General features: G+C 49.0%; 9 protein-coding genes across 9 annotated transcripts; 5 read left to right on the top strand and 4 right to left on the bottom strand.

Moving 5' to 3' along the window:
* Positions 1-438: 438 nt before the first annotated feature.
* Positions 439-1110, bottom strand: QC761_403755 (uncharacterized protein; the record flags this gene model as incomplete). Its single annotated transcript, XM_062878663.1, has 2 exons — positions 908-1110; positions 439-690 (listed from the first exon to the last, which is right to left on the bottom strand). The coding sequence occupies exons 1-2, from the start codon at positions 977-979 to the stop codon at positions 439-441; spliced, it is 324 nt and encodes a 107-aa protein (XP_062732169.1). The 5' UTR covers positions 980-1110.
* Positions 1111-4107: 2997 nt separating this feature from the next.
* On the top strand, positions 4108-4971 carry QC761_403760 (uncharacterized protein; the record flags this gene model as incomplete). The annotated part of the gene is made up of 2 exons (XM_062878664.1): positions 4108-4454; positions 4512-4971. The coding sequence occupies 2 exons, from the start codon at positions 4108-4110 to the stop codon at positions 4969-4971; spliced, it is 807 nt and encodes a 268-aa protein (XP_062732168.1).
* An 839-nt stretch (positions 4972-5810) lies between these two features.
* Positions 5811-6746, bottom strand: QC761_403765 (uncharacterized protein; the record flags this gene model as incomplete). Its single annotated transcript, XM_062878665.1, has 3 exons — positions 5811-6160; positions 6219-6530; positions 6590-6746. 3 exons carry the CDS (start codon positions 6744-6746, stop codon positions 6000-6002), a joined length of 630 nt encoding a protein of 209 aa, XP_062732167.1. The 3' UTR covers positions 5811-5999.
* Positions 6747-8671: 1925 nt separating this feature from the next.
* QC761_0065270 (uncharacterized protein) lies at positions 8672-9091 on the bottom strand (the record flags this gene model as incomplete). The annotated part of the gene is made up of 2 exons (XM_062872637.1): positions 8672-8773; positions 8951-9091. The coding sequence occupies 2 exons, from the start codon at positions 9089-9091 to the stop codon at positions 8672-8674; spliced, it is 243 nt and encodes an 80-aa protein (XP_062732166.1).
* A 104-nt stretch (positions 9092-9195) lies between these two features.
* Positions 9196-11331, top strand: QC761_403770 (uncharacterized protein; the record flags this gene model as incomplete). Its single annotated transcript, XM_062878666.1, has 2 exons — positions 9196-10283; positions 10341-11331. The coding sequence occupies exons 1-2, from the start codon at positions 9796-9798 to the stop codon at positions 11329-11331; spliced, it is 1479 nt and encodes a 492-aa protein (XP_062732165.1). The 5' UTR covers positions 9196-9795.
* Positions 11332-11989: 658 nt separating this feature from the next.
* QC761_0065250 (uncharacterized protein) lies at positions 11990-12906 on the top strand (the record flags this gene model as incomplete). The annotated part of the gene is made up of 3 exons (XM_062872636.1): positions 11990-12011; positions 12119-12241; positions 12458-12906. 3 exons carry the CDS (start codon positions 11990-11992, stop codon positions 12904-12906), a joined length of 594 nt encoding a protein of 197 aa, XP_062732164.1.
* Positions 12907-13407: 501 nt separating this feature from the next.
* Positions 13408-14185, top strand: QC761_403775 (uncharacterized protein; the record flags this gene model as incomplete). Its single annotated transcript, XM_062878667.1, is given in 3 exon segments — positions 13408-13758; positions 13818-13846; positions 13859-14185. The coding sequence occupies 3 exon segments, from the start codon at positions 13485-13487 to the stop codon at positions 14183-14185; spliced, it is 630 nt and encodes a 209-aa protein (XP_062732163.1). The 5' UTR covers positions 13408-13484.
* Positions 14186-15133: 948 nt separating this feature from the next.
* QC761_403780 (uncharacterized protein) lies at positions 15134-16126 on the top strand (the record flags this gene model as incomplete). The annotated part of the gene is made up of 1 exon (XM_062878668.1): positions 15134-16126. The coding sequence occupies one exon, from the start codon at positions 15134-15136 to the stop codon at positions 16124-16126; it is 993 nt and encodes a 330-aa protein (XP_062732162.1).
* A 259-nt stretch (positions 16127-16385) lies between these two features.
* Positions 16386-19160, bottom strand: QC761_403790 (uncharacterized protein). Its single transcript, XM_062878669.1, has 8 exons — positions 18625-19160; positions 18477-18557; positions 18363-18415; positions 18037-18294; positions 17309-17967; positions 17087-17245; positions 16754-17022; positions 16386-16679 (listed from the first exon to the last, which is right to left on the bottom strand). The coding sequence occupies exons 1-8, from the start codon at positions 18781-18783 to the stop codon at positions 16638-16640; spliced, it is 1680 nt and encodes a 559-aa protein (XP_062732161.1). The 5' UTR covers positions 18784-19160; the 3' UTR covers positions 16386-16637.
* Positions 19161-20807: the final 1647 nt, after the last annotated feature.

The raw sequence follows: 20807 nt of genomic DNA, 5'->3' as shown, positions 1-20807 counted from the left end.
CAATATCACGATCAATGTGGTAATGTTGGGAGGCAGACACATGCTTAAAGCTGTCGATCATGATTGTCTGAATCGGCGCCGGACCTAACTCTTCCTTGTTTTCGGACTCTCCAGAAACCTCGAACCGTTAGGGGTACCTCAGCCGTGATTTAACACACGTCGGATCTAACCCGTACGGTCCATCCATCCGTATACGTCGACACCCCAGCCACCCACTGCTGCTTTACCGTGCATCTATCCAGCACCCACTCCGCTCCATCTGCAATCGAGTTCCACTCAACCTCTTTCTCGTACTTGTTCTACAAAAATTATAAATTTGTCAGCCACCGTCACAAAGACCAAACGCTCCCAAGCTATCAGTGAGGACGAACGAATTACATCGTTGCAAAACCAAATAGCCGCATTCCAATTGCAGCTCACCCTCCCGCAGCTGCCCGGTCAGGGCCCGTTCTTTGCCATCCCCGACACCCGTCGGAGGTAATCAATGCCTTGGGCAATCTCCCTTGACCAGGTCAAGGAAACTCTATCGGTCAGGCATCCGTAGCTCTCCGGCTCGTCGGTCAAGACGGAGGCCTTGGGCGATGTGGTGATACCCATGCCAACGAGCTGGGCGTGAAAGCTGGTGTTCCAGCCGGGTGGGAGGCTTCCATCTGGGCGATGGCGTCCTGAACTGTCCTGGTGACGGTGACTCTGGTGCTGGTATCGGGGGCGGAGGGGTCAATGGGGGAGGTCCCACTGGATGGGAACGATCTAGTAGCCCGAGAAGCCGCCGGCGCTGCTGTTGCTATTGCTGTTGTTGACGAGGGGGGGGGGAAAGGCCAGAAGACGGGGAGTCGTAGATGGTCTGTGGGATTGTATTAGTGGCTTCTCCGTTGAGAGGTAAGGTTGTTAAGGGGGTAGATCCTACGCAGGTGAAGGTCAGTAGACTGGCGAGCATGGCGGGAATGGACACCATCTTGTCGGTCTTGGCTTGGAGCATGCGTGGGTTGTTTGGTTCAAGCTGCGGTGGGAGCTTTGAAAAGCGTTTGGCAGGCTTCTGATAGGTACTTAGAACAGCCGATTAGTGTGGGAAAGATCAGAAATTTCGATGAATCCTCAGGCGGAGCAAGTGAATGGCTCTAGATAAAGGAGCTGGGAACCTCTCTTTCTCTGCCAGCTCCGCAGATGAGCGATATGCTACCCTGATCCCCACAATTTCGGCCGCAACTGCTCATTAGAAAGTCTGTCGTAGTTGCCATCTAATATCTTATTCAGGGCTAATTCCTCAGCTTCTTGCACGTGCCTGGGAGTACTCAGCAGCCGCCGCCCACTTGATCAACAGTGTCGGCCTGTTGCCACCTTTCTGGCAAGCCCAACAGCACCATAATCAGTTGATCAACTTGTCTTTGAAGCTGTAATGGCAAGTATACAGAGCTGTGATCACTGATGTAGGTTGGATGACCAGAAAATGGCGCACCCACGGACATGGACCACCACCCCCACACCAGCCACAACCTTAATGAGATTACCCCTGAATGCTTACACTCCCCACAACAAGACCAATATTTGGTCAATTTCTATGGAAGTTATACCAAAATGTAGCTCAATCACTGTCAGAGTCATACATTGCATCTGCTTCCCTCTTACGCCGGGTTTGAACCCGATAACGTGTGCTACGCCGCACAGGCTCGGCTGGCTCCGGCTGCTCCACATCCTCCTTGGGCACCACTTCTTCCTCCACTACCCTCCCTTTAATACGAGCCTCTTCCAGGTCACAAAGCCTTATAAACTTGGAATTCGAATCTTCTTTATTTAACTTACGCCTCTTCTTTACGTTTTAGGCTTTATAGGCGGTTTATTAATACCTTACTATATTAACTTTATAAATAAATATTTTAGATTTTAATATAAATATAGTATTAATTAAAGTCCTTACTATAAACCGTTTTCCGGCCGGCGTATAATTCTTAAGTAGGTCCTTAATTTCCCTAACTACTTAAGAGTCCTCTACGGTATAAAAAGTAAATATTTTTAAAAAGAAATCTAACGATACTATAGAGACTATTATTTAGCTTAAAAAAGCGGTTTATACCTATATATGAACTATAATTTTATCCTACGCTAATTACTAATAATATTTTTTTTCTAAAGCCCTACTTATAAGTAAGGTTATATAACCGGACTTAATTAACCTTACTATTAAATATATAATTAATGAAAGCGTCGTTTATAATTATAAGCCTTTTATACGCTTTCTTTATATTAAAAAATAATTAATATTAAAAAATTAAAGGACGTAAAAGTAATAAAAAAGTAAGAAAAAAAAGTAAATATTACTTTTATAATATTAAATTATAAAATCATTAATAATATATAAGTTATAGTTATTATAAATAATAAAATATAATTTTAATAAGTTTTTTAATTAAGTTTTTAAAATAAAAACCTTTTTAAATTATTTTATAGTAAAATCGTTATTAGTTTAATTATTTAATAATATAATTATATATTAATTTTTATCAAATTAATTTTTAAACTATCATTTTTAAAGGTTTTAACCTTTAAAAATTACTACGGAAGGAAAAGCTTTTTTATTTTAAAAAATATATTTTAATATAATAATTTAAATCCTTTTTCTATTTTATTTAATATATATAGATTTTTTATCCCTTATTAAAAACCTTATAATTAAGCCGTTCTCTCCTTAACCTTTTATTATTTTTACTTTATTATAATTATATTTATTTTTAAACTTAATTTAGTTAATAGTAAAATATAGGTTAAAGAATTTATTAGTATTTTATAAAATAACTTCGTTAATTTTAGCGTAATTAATTTTCTTTTTTACTTTTATTTTAATATTAAAATAATAATTAATAAAGTAATTAATTCAATATTTTTTAATAGAATAAATATCGCTTTATTTAGCTAATATATTAGCCGCTAAAGCTTATACGTTAGTGTAGGTAAGAGAATAGCTAAAGCTTTCCTAACGAAGGATCTATTAAACGATAAGGTTTTCCTGGCTTTGAGTAAGCCGCTATTGATTTTTATAGGCCTGTTTACAAATCTGGGTTTTTAAGATGCGGTGCTTTAATGTAGAACGTGGAACCCCGTGCTTGTCGGACGCTTTGCGCTGGCTTATACCAATAAGAATGTCTTATTCGGCATTTGCAATATCTTCCTCGGTATATTTGGCCATTGATGGGTACCTGGAGCAAAAAAAAGAAAAAGAAATGGTCCATTTTTGACCTCTGGGGGTGGAATATAAAGTTGGGGGGGTCCAGGGTTGTTGAGGGTTTAGTGCGGAAAATGGCACTGGTAAGTTCAAGCCAATGTGGGCCACCTCTATGGGTGGGCCATTTTCTGGTCATCCAACCTATAACGTTGGGATTACATAAGTACATATCTAGCTGGGCCTATGGCTGAAAAAGGTGTGATGACTTTCACATAGGACTGCCCGTCGGGATAGCCAGTAACAAATTCGCGGATTCAATATTCCTCATCAATCCACTTCCCGGTTTGACGGCAACTGAACTTTCAGAAACCCTGTCTCTTGTCGCTGATTCGAGCTTGCTTATTGACCGGGTCTGTGGGTGATTGGAATATCAAACACAAAGATCTGCGGCTCGTTATGCAACATCAACCCCGTTTTCTGAGACAGTCTCACCCGTGCCGTACTCCCGCCTCCTCAGTGATTTCCCGCTTGCCCAACACTAAAACAACAAGCTTAAATTTCACGATTGGAAGGATTGAGGGGTTTCCTGTTCCGATCTTGGGGGACGGCACAGTTCACACCCAATGCTGTGTGCCTGTGTCATTCGAAGCCCGAGAGGAGACACGCGCGACAGCATGCAGACGGCATTTTCAAACCCCACCCCTGATAGAGTATCTCTCCGGTTTTGAGTTCTGTTCATACACTAAACCGAGCACCACCTCCCCCCAGGGATGCTGTGGATGGGAGATATTTTTCATTTTGCTCTCTCCTTCTACCCACACACTCGTTCGATCATGACACCACACCGTATGATTTGGTGACCATCTCGCGCGCGCAACTTGACAACACAACGCCCTGGCCGGCGACAACATAAGGCTACCTTATTATTCACTTAATTACTCACACACAACATGGACGCCCCAGAAGCAGTCGGGCCACCGGTCAAGTCCCTCTCTCACATCTTCCGCCGGAACCAACTCAGGATTCAATCCCCCGGCCCTTGGAGTCCGAAGAAATGGCCGCCAAAAAGCCCCTTGGGGATGTACGAGTTCTCAACGACATCAGCGAGAGACAAAGAGGAAGGCATCAGCGAATTCACCACCAAAGGAGGGCAAGACAAGGACAACAACGCCGGACCAACAATATGGGGCTTTCGTCGACCAACCTTCTTCCTGAGTGTAGCACTAGCGGTGGTGATGCTCATCTCCATAATCGTCGGCGGAGTAGCAGGGACAACAGCAGTGGCCAACGCACGGAGGCACCTCTTCCCCCAGCCTTTCTCTCCTATTAACGAGCCACTAACCACCAACCACAGTGAATCTTCCCTCTGTCCCCTCCCCACAACAGTAAACATCACCTCTCCTCCCTCCCCAACCCAAACCACCGGCCCCGAAGCCATCACCGTCCCCCGCCTCGGCCTTCTTGATTTCGACTGCGGCCGCATAGCCATCTCTCGGCAGATCATCACCCTGGGCACAAACAGCTGGTCGTTCGACGTGAACTGCATGATGGACTTCAAGGGAGTAGGCGTGGATTTGACAGGGATGACAAGCTACACCTTTGAAGACTGTATAAAGGCTTGCGCGATCTACAATAACATAGCACGGAACAACACGTGTGTTGGAGTGGGGTTTAGTGCAAACCTGACGACGATATTACCCAAGGTGGGAGGAAATTGCTGGTTGAAGGGGTATTTACCGGAGATGAGCCCCGAGATGAACTTGGGGGCTGTGGCGGTGGTGGTTAGTGGGCCTAAGTTTATGGTTGAGGGGTGATGGGGAGGATAGTAACTTGAACGGGGAGAATGGGCAGAGGGAAAGCATGCAAAACTTGCAATTTGGCGAGGTGTATGCCGATCGTGAACGACGACGATGACGGCGAAGAGAGGTAATACCCAGTGCGGTGTGGTCGCAGGTTGGACCCGGGTGCTTTTTTTCTTGTACGTAAGTGGTTGGACAGGTAATGAATGAGATGTAATTAATCACATTTCTCTCTCTTGTAATGATGATGATGATGATCATGATGATGTTGTTATTGTTGTTGTTGTCTCACTGTTGGGGAAATTGTGCAAGTGTTGATATAAAAAAAAGGTCGAAAGAAAAGGAAAAAAAAACTAGTTATAAAGGGATCGAACCCACTACCTAAAGCGAAGAGCTGTAGTGGTGGTCTCCGGACTTTCATACTGATGTCAGCCAGTGTGGATTCAGATATTGATCACTGAGCTGCCAAATCAATGAATCCAGCTACGTAAGCTACTTCGCTAATAGCTTGGAGCAGACTTGGGGTATATATAGGCCCACTGTCTTGCCATCACGGGGTTACTCCTCGACGGATGTTGCCGGGTGATGACCGGCATGACGACAGCTGTGGGGATGGTGGCCAGTGGCTACTCAAATCTCAACACGTGCTGGGCGTTTCCTGATCAACCAAGTCCTTGGTGCTTCCTTGTTTTCTACCTGAGTGGACTATGGATCCATAGCTTTTCCATACTAGGTAGACATATCACCAACCACGGCCACTGTAGCAGGTCGAGCTGCCAAGATTAGAGAAGACTGAGATTGACGACAGTAAACTACTGCAATAATGTAGCTAGCAAAAACCCAACAACAACGAAGCGAAGCGTAAACGACAGATATGACACCCAGCATCATCAACTCTGCAAAGCGACCCCCCATCCCCAAGCAGCCCCCAAGCCGTCCCCTTCGATTTCCACCAGCAAAGCGTGTATTACATATTATCCACCGCACTTCTCAACCCCATCATAGCAACCTCTCTCTTCCAGCCACAAGGTTCTGGCACCACCTTACCAGATAATAAGCGCCAACAAAGCCCCAGCCACAGTCCCCAAAATAGTGTGCAGCAGCGCCTTAACCACAATGACCAACCCCAGCACAACCTTATCAAGAGCCTTGATCAAGCCAACAAGAGCCAACAACAACGGAGTCAGAATCTGGAGGACGCAAGCTATTTCCCTTGTTAGCATCACTTCCCCCCCTCTCCTGGTCCAGCTGGGAAAGCTTACCCAACCCAAGCTTGATAATCACCAACTTGATCGTGCAAGCAAGCTCCCAAACCAAGAGCTCAATCTTGACAAGGAGACACTCCTTAGCGCAGGACTTATTCGGGCCGTCCTTGCCGCCGCCGTCGCCACCATCCTTGTCATCGCCGCCGGTGCGGGCAAAGATAACAGTGTCCTCCCATGCGCGCTTGGCAAGGAGGGTGGTGGCCGAGGTAAGAGCACTGGTGATGGCGTTGAAGTCGGGGGTGAGGGCGGCGGCGGCGGCATTTTGCTGGTCGACGGAGGGGTTGTCTTGGACCGCGGCGGTGGTGGAGTCTGGTGAAGTGGTCAATATCAGCAAGGGGTGGAATGTGAAGGGGAAAGGCGTGGCGTACTAATGTTGCCGGTATGAGTCTGCACAAGAGCAAACAGAGTGTCGAGCTGATCAGCCTGGCTCTCAAGCTGGCGGGGAGAGATCTGGCTCTCCGTCACGACGGGCCCGGCGAGGGCCGAGGTGGCCAGGGCAAGGAGGGAGAAGATGGCGGCCTTCATTTTTCGTGTTTGGTTTGGGTCTTCGGGAAAGATCAAGTTTGAGTTTTGCTGGCTGGTGAGATCAGGAGAGAGGCTGGTGCTGCTGGTTCTTGCTACTGCTGGTGAGAAGAATGGTGTCCAAAACGAGGAGATGAAGCCTCTATTTATCGTCGTCGTCGGAATTGATTGCGCGGTTGTCTTCCACAGAGACCTCCATCGAAACAGTATGTTCGATAGAGTCTCTGATCTCGAGGCAGCAGAGCCGATGTCTCCAGTTTCTGCTTGCGACGCTATTCCAAGTTTTCTTCGTGAAGGGATCGAGATGTTGGTTGTGGCAAGGTCCTAGCTGCATCTCGGAGGTCTCTACTTTTGGCAGAGATGATGTCAACTGGCATGAGAATAAAGTAGCTCGTGGTTCGAGGTTGAACTTCACTTGGTGGCTCTGGCCTTCACGATAGCTTCAGCACACCCGCTCATGTACTTGGCAAGAATAGGAAAGAGTCGTGCTGATCATAGATAACCCAGTAAATGAACATATAGTAGGTACCAACTCACCATGAAGTAACCAGATAGTCAGAATCAGTCACTATGCTATGTTGTTCGGGCGTCCATTGGCTCAAGCGATGCCATGAAGTGAAGGCAAACAGGTTTCCCAATGCGCAGACTCCTATATGCCGCGGTAGACAAACATGCCACGGCTGCTGGCCCTTATGATCAGACATCCACGGATGTGGTGTTCAGCCGCCAAGAGGGAGGTGCTGTTCGGCCAGAGACAAGAGAAAATTTCCCATTGGTGCCCCTTTTCACCGTCTCTTTGATGGAACGTTGAGAAAACCAGCGAACTCAATATCTCGGTCCCTCTACCTACATCCTGTCGAGGTCTCAGTTATTGAGTGATGCAACGCAATGATGTCAAGAGACAACATTAGAGCCTGAAGAGCGCTGCTGAAATCTGGATAGGTGGTCCATTCTCCGACTATGAAGCCTGATTCTCCTGCCCGATCCAACCGCAATACATGTCGATTTTTATTTTCCGATAAAGCATAGAAGTGATTTGAACAAATCCAACAGCTAGAGGTGGTCGCATGGGATACCAGAAAATCATTTGTGCGGGAAATATCTGTTCCTGATTAACATGAAAATCAACGAGAAAAACCTGGGTAGCAGCCACACCGTTCCGCTGCGAACTGACATAGCACAGAGATCTCGCCAGGGCCGGCCGGAAAAGGAGGGCACAGGGGTGGAGAGCCTGCCGGACTGCACGGAAGAGAAGCGCTGCTAGACACGTCAATATGATTACGGAAGAGACCTCCTGTTCTCCCCAGGAACGCATAAGTGATCAGGACGTTGAGGGGTGGTGGCTGATGTGACGTTCGCGGAGCTGATTTACCCAGGGCGGCATGCAGATTGACAGGCACATAACGTGACAACTTGCGGGGAGGATGGATCGTCAGGGTATGATCGTGCACATCGATTCATATAGGCGTCCCGAAATAAAAAAACACCAGCCCAATCTTCTGGGACGGGAAGGACCACTCCATTGTCGCGGCGGAAATGATTTCGGACTATGTCGCCAGCGAGTGGAGGGCTCATGGTAGCTGACCGGGAGATTTGATACCAACCTCACGTTGAATGCGAGACTGCTGAAGAGAATGTCGAAGGAGGTTTGGCGGCAAGTGAAGCCAGAATACCGGCTGAGGAGTTGGTTCATATATGGGGCATGTTGTGGCACCGGAGATTCTCATCTTCCATGCAAGTCGGTGTCCTTTTGCTCTGCTGGAGGGTGACACTTCTCTAGCGAGCCCTGGGGCCGTGTTGTTGCTGCAGTTGTCCCAAAACAGAGAAGATCAGCGCATCGTCCGATGGAAAAGTGAAGCATTACGCCAAAAACCTCCGACAGCACTGGAAATGTGTCTCGTTGACAGGCGGAATTGAGCGGAGAAGCGCTATGTTACGGTGCCATCATCATCTAAGCACAAGCGGCGGATATCATGGGCAACACTGAGGGCGATAGAATATATATGACGATGCCTAGCAGAATACGTGACCTGTCGGCTGTGTCAGAGAGGAGAGCTGTTGCTCGATGGGATCGCGCAGAAGGGGAGAAAATCCCCGCGGTGTTCACAAACTTCAGTAATTAGCTGGTGACATCCAAGAACGGTTTCCGGTAATGGTTGAAGCTATCATCTACTCCTCTGTGACGAGCGAGCACGGGCCTAAAAGACTCGTCTTGATGAGTTCAGGCGCCGTGAGGGGGAGGGCGGGATGATGTCCCTAGGGGTGGGAGACTGATAGAACGAAACCCCTCCAGAGGTCGGTGGAGACTCTGGGTCAGTGTCTCTGGCTCGGAAGTTGTCAAGTCCCATGTGTGTCACTTTGGGCAAGAAGGGAGACGTGTCTACTGCGAAGTAGAGGAAGGAACGGCTCTGGGATGACCGACTTTGGAAACATGCAACTTCTTTGACAATGTGGTCGACGTGGGGGTCTGACCGCAGTTACTCTGATCAAAAAGGATGTCAGCTCTGCACAACGGAATGTCTGTCATTGTTCTAAGAGCAGATAAAGTTGGCTCATATTTTACTTATCTTGGCCTATTGAACAATTTTACCCCCGCATTCTCTCCCTTACTTGGCTTGCGCTGCTCTGTTGGGTCCAGACGCGCCTCGTCTTTCTCAGGAAAGGTACGCGACTACTGATAAGTCAACACGCTTAGGAACTTGGAACAAGCAGACTGGAAATTGCCTACATTTTTGCTAACGTTGCTTGCCCGCCAGATACTGGCTACCCTGGAATGCCAGGTGGTCGATATCAGTCCGTTTCTCTTGCGACGGCTGCACGGCTCAGGGAATTCACTGTTTGGAATGGAGGAAAAAACAAGTGGCCCAAATCACCAAGACGCGTTGCCTCAAAGTTATAACGAGTCGATCATCACATTGCGCCATCATGTTCGTTGCCTCACCACCACGCTCCCTACACCACATTCGTTTCACTCGCCCTTAAGGTCATGCGCCGATTCTAGCCACCTGAATCTCCTGCGGTTTCACCAACAACGGGTTCATACCCCAACATCATGCCCATGATGGCCAACAAGAACATGAAGCCCGCCGCCATGAAGTCGATGATGGCTACCCCCGTCACCTACATCCCACCACTTTGCGATGGCGCCTGCGGTACCACCCCTCGATCTCAGCAGCCAATGTGGTCGATGATGTGGCAGGAAATAATGCAGATGATGCGAATGATGCCCAACATGTGCTGGGCCATGCTCACCCAGCGCAAGCATATGTCCTGGGCCGACATGGGAGACATGATGATACACACCATGCTCACGTGCATGGAGATGTGCATGATGGTTATGGCTGTCCCGCTCTGGATGATGATGCCTGGTGCCATGTTCGCCATGTGGATGTGCACCTGTGCCTTGATGGCCATGGGCATGTGCTGGATGCTCAACGGCAGAGAGCAGATGCACATGTGCGCCATGGAGTCTGAGGGTTGGATGATGGGCCCGGAGATGGACAATGAGAACTGGATGTTCATGGGCGGGATGGGTATGAGGTATCTCCTCTCATTCTTTGCCTGGTGTGTTTGGAGACCACAACTAACCGATACAAGCTCTCGCCACTGCCACCAGCAAGCCCTTCCTATGCTCTCTCGCATGTTTAACCGTCCCATGATGTGCATCTGCATACCCACCTGGGGTATGCCCTTCGACATGATGTGCTTGATGCTCCAGCGTTGCATGGTGATGCCCAGCCAAGTCCGCAGAAACCTCTACGCCCAGATGCGCACTGCTCTCCTCGACGACTCTATGCACCGCTGCGTCGTCCTTTGCCACAACGATAGTGCCGTCCTCGTCTCCCAGGCCATGGCTCAGCTCTGCTCCGACCTGCCCGCTGAGAATATGTGCAAGCTCGAGATCTACTCCTTCGGTGCCGCTGCCTGCGAGTTCATAATGCCCCGTGGTGAATCCACCATGGATAGCGAGCCTGCCTACCACCAGTCAATGGACATGATGATGAATGACCGCAAGGGAGTTCACATGGAGCACTTCGCCATGACGACTGATCCTTTCGCTCAAATGGGTGTTCTTGAGAGCGTGCGCCAAAACATGAGCGGTCGTTTCTGCGGTGGCGTCTTCATCATGGACAACAAGAAGGCTATGTCTATGGGCAAGATGAGCCAAGACACCATGAACATGCAGATGATGTTCTCCGGCCTGATGATGGAGGACTACATGATGATGATGTTCTCTGCCCAAATGTCGATGGGTGCTTCCTCGGGCACTCCTGGCTGCATGGACAGCAACATGATGATCGATCGCGACTGCGCCGAGAAACGGGAGATTGCTGCTATGTCCAACTACTATGCCGCCTCTCAGACCAAGAAGGGTAGCAAGCGTTTGAGCTGGACTGGCCTTGCTGCCACCGCTGGTCAGAAGAACGGTGTCAGCGCCGGCATGATCGGTCTTGAGCAGGCTCGCAAAGGATGCAAGGGTTGCAATGGCCACAAGGCTCGTGAGGTCAGCTGGCTGTCGCGCTATGTGTCCATGGGTCATATGATGGACAAGAACATGTCGGAGGGCAGCATGGCTCGCTCTCCATGAGCCACTAAAGATAACATCTATTGATCTTCTTGTATCCCTACATCCTGTATTGTGCTGAAGGGGGTAATGTGGAGAGATTTTGAAAGGTTCTCACAGATTCCCTATCATTTGTTGATTATACCAAGCTGGTGGAAGTGATTGAGGGATTGTCATCGACAAGTAAATTTCATGAAAATGCGAACACGATATATGAAACAGAATCCGTGATTAGATGGTGGTCCACCCTTTCTCGAGATTTAAGGCAACCAGCTGAAGGTAGACACAGAACAGGGGGTTTCCCGGGATCTTGCTGATACTCGGTCTTCGTGTTGCATCCCGGTGTATCACAACAGATGTATCGGGAGGTCGACTACCTTCGTTGTATCACCTGTTCATTGGGTCTGATTCCTTTTTGGAGCGCCACTTCAATTTCTGGGAGCTTTTCGGAGCTTTTTTCGCGGGATGATACGGGGCCTAGACCATGACAGGGATAGAAGTCAGCATTCAATATCTTCTTCCTCTCTGCTGGTCTGGGTGTGAAGAGCTTCACTGCCATGCTGTTGTGTAGTGCTGAGCGCCGAGCCAAAGATGGACCCGGATTTAACCAATATAAAACCCAGTCCCACCAGACAATCTGTTCTACCGCTCTTTGCTCTTTTTCCTTCTGGATAGCTCCAAGATGGACGTCGCTATCCCATTTGGTGTGCCACGGGGAGTCTCGTTTATTATCTTTTGGGTACTATATATACATCGCTTGCACGGGCCGACCGCTTCACCAACCCACCATATGAGTCGCGAGATCTGTAAGAACACTATGTCATCGGGCAAAAGATCGAGGTCACCTGGGTAGCGGCTGGGCTCCGGAAAATCACGCTCGAAGTTCGGCAGTGGACGCAGAAGAGGGATGGTGATGTTATTGGCATTCTAGCTCGTGAGTACTTACCACTCATAAAAGCCCATGATGATGGCAGGAGAAAGTCTTTTGACCTTTCAGCTTTCAGAAGACGCACAGAATTAACAGACGCTCCAGTGGGTCATCGGAGAGGGTGACAACATCGACAGCAAAGCCATTGCCAACAACCCACGCTTCGTGCTTATTATTACTGATCCGCCCCCCGGTAACCATGCCGATATAATGATCGAAAAGTACGGTTACGAGAATGGCTCGCTTCGGAGCCGGGCGTTTATCTTGGAGGACGTAGCCCAAACATCCCTGCTGACATCGGCGACGTCAACAGAGACATTTTCGACGTTGACACAACCGACGATATCCAGTACAGTCTTCCCGACGTCTATCCCTCTACCCCAGTCAACAACGGCGATCTGCCTCAGACAGCGAAGATCGGCATCGGCGTTGGAGTTGGGCTTGGGTCCCTGCTGCTGATAACTTTGTCTGTTCTTCTGACAAGATTTGTCTTGAAGCGGCGGGGCAGAGACAGCAAGGCAGATTTCGCCAGCGGTCCGAATGAGGAAATCGTTCATGATGTTGGTAAACCACCGCTTTACTCAAGTCCTTTCATTGTGCACAGCGTTAATGGTCATAACAACGCGGCTGAGTTGGCTACTCAGCCTACGTCGGTGGAGGCGGGGAACTGAAATCGGGTATCTTGAAGGGTGACGGTCGAATCAATGGTCGCGGTGTTGGGTTTTGGTGACATGTAACACATAGGGGTTGGAAGGCTGTAGCTAGGTAGATAGGTATACACCCAAATAGTACACAGACTAAGTGGGATATGTCGAGAAGAGTGAACAACCCAGGGGCGGTAAAGCCTGTCAGTCGAAAGGGTACAGGTATGCACTGCTGTCATGTCGAGTCCCTTGATGGAAAGACCAATTTGATAGCCCGCTGAGGCACACGGCACATGTGCCCACTTCAAAGTGTGACAAGTGTCAGAAAGTCACCAAAATGTGCGACCTGTTCAAAAACTCTTATTCGACTCTGTCATCATACACACATTGTGTCACAACTTTCCATCACTTGTTTGGTCCCTTGCGCCTACACGTGTGCCGTTGTACAGGTACCTCCAACAGGTCTTCAGAAGCAAAGAGGGAGGGTTTTACTAACTACCTTATATTGTCGAAACCCGCGTCGGTGAACTTGATCGCTCCGTCATCCGGTTCTTCTCCTTTCCCCTTTATCCTCGAAGTAAACCCCTTATGTTTCCAAAAAAGCCATGAGGGTCCGGCTCTTCAAACCAATTCAGCAGGCGGTTAGCCTGGCATTTCTAGTGCAGCATGTGGTGTCGGCTGTTGAACCACTGGGCATGACGTGGATCAATCCACCTTTCAATGATTTGACTGGGATTCCGCAACGCTTTGCTCTCGGCAGTAAAATTCTTATTGAATGGAGCGTTGGGATGGCATACTCCGATTCCTTGACGATTGAAATTTGGCACTTACGACCTGGACCTTGGGACTCAGGATCGGACCTGATTGGCACTTTGCTCAGTAAGTCATTGTTGACCAGAACCGTTGTTCAAACTGTCGCTGAAATTCTAAGCTGGTAGAGGACATCTACTATTCATCCGACCTTCTCGTCCAGGAGTAGTGGGACATCGGGGACCATGACAATATCAACAATTCAATTCTCCTCGACAGCCGGGAATTTAGACTTCGGCTCCGTCGATCTGACGACCCGAACTGGAAAAGTGACAGTGGATTGTTTTATATCCAAGACAATCCACACCCAGATGCATCTTCCATGACGCCTACGACATCCACAATAGGGACAGTCACAGCGCTGGAATCATTGGCAAACGAGGCTCTTGACAACAGCAACGAACTTTCCCAGACTGCGAAAAGAGGAATTGGGATAGGAGTCGGACTTGGCTCTGCTGTACTCATTGTACTCGCAATCTTGACAACGAGGCTTTGAATGATCCGGCAGAATAAAACTAAGCAGGCGGACATTTCTGGCGAAGATGTCGAGACTCATGATGTCGCTAAACTCACCAACACTATCCTTGTTTCGTTACCAACACATGAACTGGCGGCTAACAAAGCCCAGCTCATGAGCTGGTCGCGAACAAATATTACCCAGCACATGAGCTTGCTGGAAAAAAAAATACGAGAACCTGGTGGTTGAGTTGCCGGCTGAGCCAAGTGCTCAAGAGGGGGAAGGGAAACCTGGGTCTGAGCCTCCCAGGTCGAGCACTGAGGGAAAGGATTGCAGTAAATGGCCGGCCACACTCTTTTTGTGGTGTCAACTTCACTTTCAAACACTGTTGTCAACTGGAGAATGGGGCTAGGCTAGGTATTGATGTAATGAATATGTTTTCAGGCTGAAATGCAAAGTTACTGCAAGAGAGAGGCTTGCCGGATCTAGGTAATAACATTTCTTCAAAAGGCAAGATATCTGGCCTTTAGGCCGTAGGAAGAGTATATGTATGTGGAATTGCTAAGGTATTATTGCCTAATCAGTCTAGACAGATACCTACGGAAATAGGTAATAGCATCCAAGTGCTCGGTTGAGATTATGTTGTCTGACAACATAATCTGCTACCCAAGCTTTACTCAGACACGTCCCAGCTTTGAAAGGCCAGGAAGCTAGGTAACGGTCAGGTACAATGAAGGGAAGCCGAATAGTTTCGGTCTAACATTCGGTTCAGGGATGCACAGCATCAATTCTACAGGCACCCAACAGTGGTTTCGCCACATCAAGGCATCCGGCAATGCAGGCATGGCCTTTATTGCCGGATCCAGAATGGCCTGCGGTTTTAAACCACATATATGTAATATGTCTCTAGTTTGCATCCCCTAGCGTTCTGTGGCACAGAATTACTACAGCAAACCTGGAACCCGCCCTTTACTTGTATCTCTCAGCATGGCTGTCTTTGCTAGCACTGTCACCAGCGAGCAAGCCGTTGCAGCCTTTGCTCCCCAAGTCAAAGGACGCACCTTCGTCATCACCGGCGCCGGCCGATCTAGTATCGGGAGCTCAATCGCCATCGAACTCGCCAAAGCATCACCAGCTCACCTTCTGATCGCCTCCCGCACCGCTGCAAACGTCCACCCGGTGATCACAGCCATCCGGGAACAAGACCCATCAGTCAAAGCAACATTTATCCAACTCGACCTCTCCAACCATGACTCAGTCTGCCGCGCGGCACAGGAAATCCTGGCAGCTACCAAATCCAAAATCGACGTTCTCATCAACAGCGCCGGAAATATGGCCCTCAAGAAATACACCCTCGACAAGCAAGGCATAGAAATGCAAATGTCCGTCAACCACGTCGGACACTTCCTCCTGACGAACCTTCTCACCCCCGCCCTTCTCACCGGTGCCAAGAGCCCCTACGGAGCCCGCGTCATCAACCTCACCAGCGTAGGGTACCAAATCTCCCCTGTCCGCTTTGACGACGTCTCCTTCTCCGACGGCAAAACCTACGACATGTGGACAGGTTACGGCCAGGCCAAGACAGCGCAGATCCTGTTTGCGTATGGTTTGACAGACCGGCTGAAGGACCGCGGTGTGGTGGCTTTTGCTTGCCACCCGGGGTCTAATCTTGATACTAAACTTGGGTCACACTTGGTGATGGATGATTACAGCGATGTTTTGTCCACCACCACGCGCAATACAGGTCAGGAGTTTAGTTTCACGGTTGGGGATGAGCCGCGGTTCAAGACGTATGAGCAGATTGGTGCTACGCCTCTTATTGCGGCGCTGGATCCGGATTTGGCAGGGCGAGGGCCGGCGTACTTGCAGAATGGGGAGGTTGTGGAACCTGTTGCGAGACATGCGGTGTATGATAAGGGGGAGGTGGATAGGTGCTGGAGGCTGAGTGAGGAGTTGGTTGGGCAGAAGTTCGAGTATTAAGTCTAGGGGAGAATGAGGTAGCCCATGGGAAAGCGGTGGAAAATCCTCGTTGTGGCAGGCTGAGGGCGCGTTGTTTGTGGACATCCACTCTTCTTTATGTGTGTGAGGTCGATTGTCTCTGAATCAGTCAAAATCAATCCTCCTGGTTCTTGAAGTATGCTGCAATACACTTGTAATTCACAAAATCATCTCTTCTTTGGCAACTGGGAAGCTGGAAAGGGGGAGCAGCCTTGGAATTAGCGGCTTGGCACAAGTAATTCAGGGGCTCAGGGGCTCAGGGGGTCTAAGGACGATTTGGCATGATACTTCTATTAAGCAGTCTAAGTTTCTAACACAAATTGCTTTTCCTGTAGCACTGTAAAATCATCCCACACAACATTGTTTTGGTGGCAATACGGAACAACCCATCTGTGCACCTTCTTTTCTGACCACAATCCTTGACAGATTCAACTTGAAGCCCAGGACTGACTTCTGGTCTGGCCCAATGATCACGTTCTTCTCCCACACCCGCTCATAGAACCACAGCGGCGGTATTGACATTGGCTTTGGTGTTCTGGATGAAGTAGTTTTGAGTCAGCTCTTGTGTCTCATGACTTCTCCCCAGACTGCCTTCAAGTGCTTGCTTACCTTGAAGAAAACCGACGAAATTAAACTGGCTGCAGCAGCGACGTAAACACAGATGAAAGTCTTATTCCAGGACTGGACAATAATCTCGAGGGCGCGTGATCGTTGCTCGAGTGACAATGACTCAAAGACCTGGTTGCTAGCTCCAGCAACGACATGCGACAACTCCTCGACGGGAATCTGTGGTAGCGCATCATGAAGGCCGCTTGTTGCTGTGTTGATGAATACGGCACCACTGATGGAGAGACCAAACGTGATTCCCGTCAGTTGCCCTACAATAATGTCAGTCATGAAGGGCAAAGTAATCTGAAAGGTTTGTATGATGATGAAGCTTACCAACGAGCATGAGGGCGAGCCCATAGGGTGCGTCTTTGGGGGCGACAACTGACTGAACGACGGCAAATGCATTTTGTGCATAGGCGCCAATTCCAAAGGCCAAGAACAGCTCGATGACATAAAAGGCACCAACCGGTGTTCCCCCATTGATGTAGTGGGCTAGATGTCGCGTTAGACACCAAAGCCTTGGTCAAAGGAACGTCACAAATGGCTGGAACTTACCCATGAGTGCAGCTGTGATAAGAGTCAAAGCACTTCCTCCCACGAACCAAGGTTTATACCAACCCCATCTGCTTATCAGGTGTCCACTCACGGGCATTATCGTGATAAGCGCGAGGATGAATGGCAGCAGTCGAAGAGCCGTATAGATTGCTGAGTCTCCCTTGGAAAACTGGAAGTAGATGGGAATCCAGTATGTAGACATGTAGCAAGCCGCAGAGCCGCCAGCGCAGGCAATGAAAAGCAATACCGGCATCTTTTGCTTCAGCATGGGCACAGGAAACAGACGTTTATGCTCCGTCGTGAAGAGACAAAACGACTGCTGGAGAGCGAATAAGATCCAAAGAACACCACTGACGATGAATAGTGCGACGATCGAGCCACTGTTCCAGGGGAATTGCACTCCGGCTAGATTGATAGCCATGACGATGGTTGCCATGGCGCCAATACTGATGATGACGCCAACCCAGTCCATGAGAGCGAGCTTTTCAGACTGCTTTTTGTTCGGCAACGGGTTGGCGGAGGGGATGACGAAGAGATAGGTAGGCAGAAGGATAGCCCCGAAAAGAAGATTGATGTAGAAGCCCCATCGCCAGTTGTACAACGAGAAGGCGCCTCCGACAGCTGGACCACAAACGGTTCCTACGCCCCAGGTGCCTCCGCTAAATGCGCCAGTCGACCATGTCAGTATGGATGATAGCAAATGAGGCCATTGAGCAGCGCATACTTACACGTAGCTAAGGTATGTGGGACGCTCCTTATCCGTAGTATGCATAGACATGAGCACCTGAAGACCGACATACATCCCGTTCCCACCGGCACCGGCCATGACACGACCAATGATTTCAGCATCAATGTTGGGTGCTGCGCCGCAAAGTGCCGATCCGCCGAGGAAGAAGACAAAAGATATGATGTAAACCCATTTGGAATCATACATTGTGTAAAGTCTTCCGAATGGGAGGATAGTTGCCATCCCCCCGATCATGAATCTGTCGTTTTTGGGGTACCATCAGCCTTCGGATCAGGAAATGGTGCCGGAAATCGGACTCGTGCTTACCCGACGGACAGCCATGGTAGCTTGTCAACTCCGTTGAGATCGTTAACAACGACCTTTTCACGATCACGAGTCAGTAGGAGGCGGTTTATGGGAACACAATGGTGAAATGTGTACCGGAATGATGTTGGCAACGATAGTGTTGTCCAACGAGTAGACGAAGATAGCCGTCAAGGTGCTGATAACAAAAGCTGCCCACTGCCCAATTGTCAGTACGGTGACGTCTTGACAGCAGCTGCGACCAGGGTCATGTAGGTAAACACACGCGGGCACCGGTTATTTTTCGTTGCGGCTCATCTCCTGCAGTCAAAACTTGCTGAGGGGACGAGGAACGAGACGGGGAGGATTTCTCCACTTTCTCCATATCTCTTCCATTACCCAAAGCAGCAATTTCCGTGTTGTTGGCGGGAGTTGGATCGTCCATGAGGTGTGGTAGGGTAGGGAGACGGATAGTGGCAAGTCGAAACGAACCGCGAGCTGATTGGGACTTCACCTTTCCTTGTTAAGGAACGACTCGTAGTAATCATGCATAGAAAGAAGCGGTGAACCACCAACAAAAAGGCATCAGGGGCCACAAAGCAGGAAATGGAAACTGTTCCTGATTTATGTTGGCTTCAAGGGCCGAAAAATCGCGGCTGAGGCTGTGATGGCAGGATGCCATCTTCTGCCAGTAAGGCTTCACGGTCTGCAAGATTAGGTCAGTGATATGAGTGTTGGTCTGAGCAGAGGGCCAATCGCTTCTCAAGTATATTACTCTGTTGCATCTCATTCAACCAAATTGGCAAGGAATGGGACGATCTCTGACAGAGAAAAACAAAGTTCCAGTCGCTCGCCACAAGGCATGTAGCCGTAAAGTCCGAAACGCAAATTGTCCATTATTAATCCGGACATAAGGGATTCCCGACATGTAACCACAGATAAAGAACTGAACCCGGACCCAGATAAGTATTTCGATTGACAGCTCAGTGCTAAGTGATTCCTCGATATGTGATTACTCGCACCATGTCATAAGGGATAGCTTTTAGGTTCATTAATCTTCAATAACTATGACTGCTCAATGGTAGGCATGGACCAGCAAAGCGCGCAGGTAATGACCGAAGTACTGACCACCACCTTTTGTTTGCATGTTGTTTATGTGTGCATGGACCTTGCATAACCTTCTGTAGCCCTTCCACGGGCATCCATGAGTAGGTAACACCCAAGGACTGAGTAGAAGACTCGAGCATTCAAGGGAGCGAAGCCATAATATATTATGTAGGTAAAATTCAGCTGCTGAAGACCACGGGACGATCGGCAAGAACCCGGGCGAATCGCAGTCAGGCCCCGGTGGATGGCAAGCTGACATGTATAATTGCTCATACAATCACTATGGTATCACACAGTATGGATAAGTGCTGACCTACCTAACTACAACATTATCAGGGTACATGTCCGGCGAACTGAATACCCATGTGGGAAGTAAACTGTGCGCCGATGGCAGGCTATTGTTCAGATATGCAACACTTGATCCTTATGAAAAGTTCTCTCTGATAACTGATAAGGTGCGATTCTCAAAGAGCTGTCGTTGCATGTGGAGTCGTGATACGCTGTGCTACCTTCGGACCCGGACTAAATCAGGATACCGCACCACATCAACTTGAGTCCTATGCAGATTGTCGGTGGCGAGCGCATGGGCATGGCACAGCTAAGCTTCTTTCTGTTTCATGCGGCTGTTTGAGGGGGACTGCGGTTTCGAATCGAGATCGTCGAATGAGTTGGGTATCCTGTGGGCTCAACCAAAAGGAATCCGTCTGCGGACCTTGTCTAAACTAGGCAATTCTCCGGACAAGAACGGCAGAGTGACCCCCACATAGGTAGAATATTGGTTCCGTTGACATAGGTACAAAGTGTACTGATGACTGATGGCCGCCATGGGATAAACATGGCAAGGTTTCCATTGGTAGGAATCCGTGCCAGCCCAATGTGTGGCATTACACTGACGCGCCAGCTCGGGGACAGAACTAGAGACCTCGGACTGCAGCGTAGGGTCAAGGGCCCAAACATCAATGGAAACTTCTTCGAACTATCCTCAAGTCCCTCTCATCTGACGCAAAAGGCCTGTAGACTGTGCTTACCTAGGTAGAGCATGCTGCCTATTTTGGGGGGCTTTTCATCAACCACGGAATTTTCCATTCTTCCGGCGACGAACACGCATTTGAGCTTCTTGCTCCGCACTTTGCAGTAAGGGCTGTGTGGATGGGGCGCAGTCCACTCGGAAGCCGGATATCGAAACACTCAGTATTCTGGCGGTGGCGCGAAGCGGCCCTTCCCTTTACTGTTCAACGGCTCCCAATTCCGGTACTTGGAGGGCTGATGATGCAATACAATATGCGGCATCCGGGATCACGTATCGGGGTAAACGCAATACAATGAAGAAATGCAGCTTCAATTGGTGGTGCTTAGTGGTAC

The sequence above is a fragment of the Podospora bellae-mahoneyi genome, chromosome 4, assembly GCF_035222275.1.
Source record: "Podospora bellae-mahoneyi strain CBS 112042 chromosome 4, whole genome shotgun sequence".
Lineage (NCBI taxonomy): Eukaryota > Fungi > Ascomycota > Sordariomycetes > Sordariales > Podosporaceae > Podospora > Podospora bellae-mahoneyi.
This window is presented reverse-complemented; position numbering and strand designations above follow the sequence as displayed.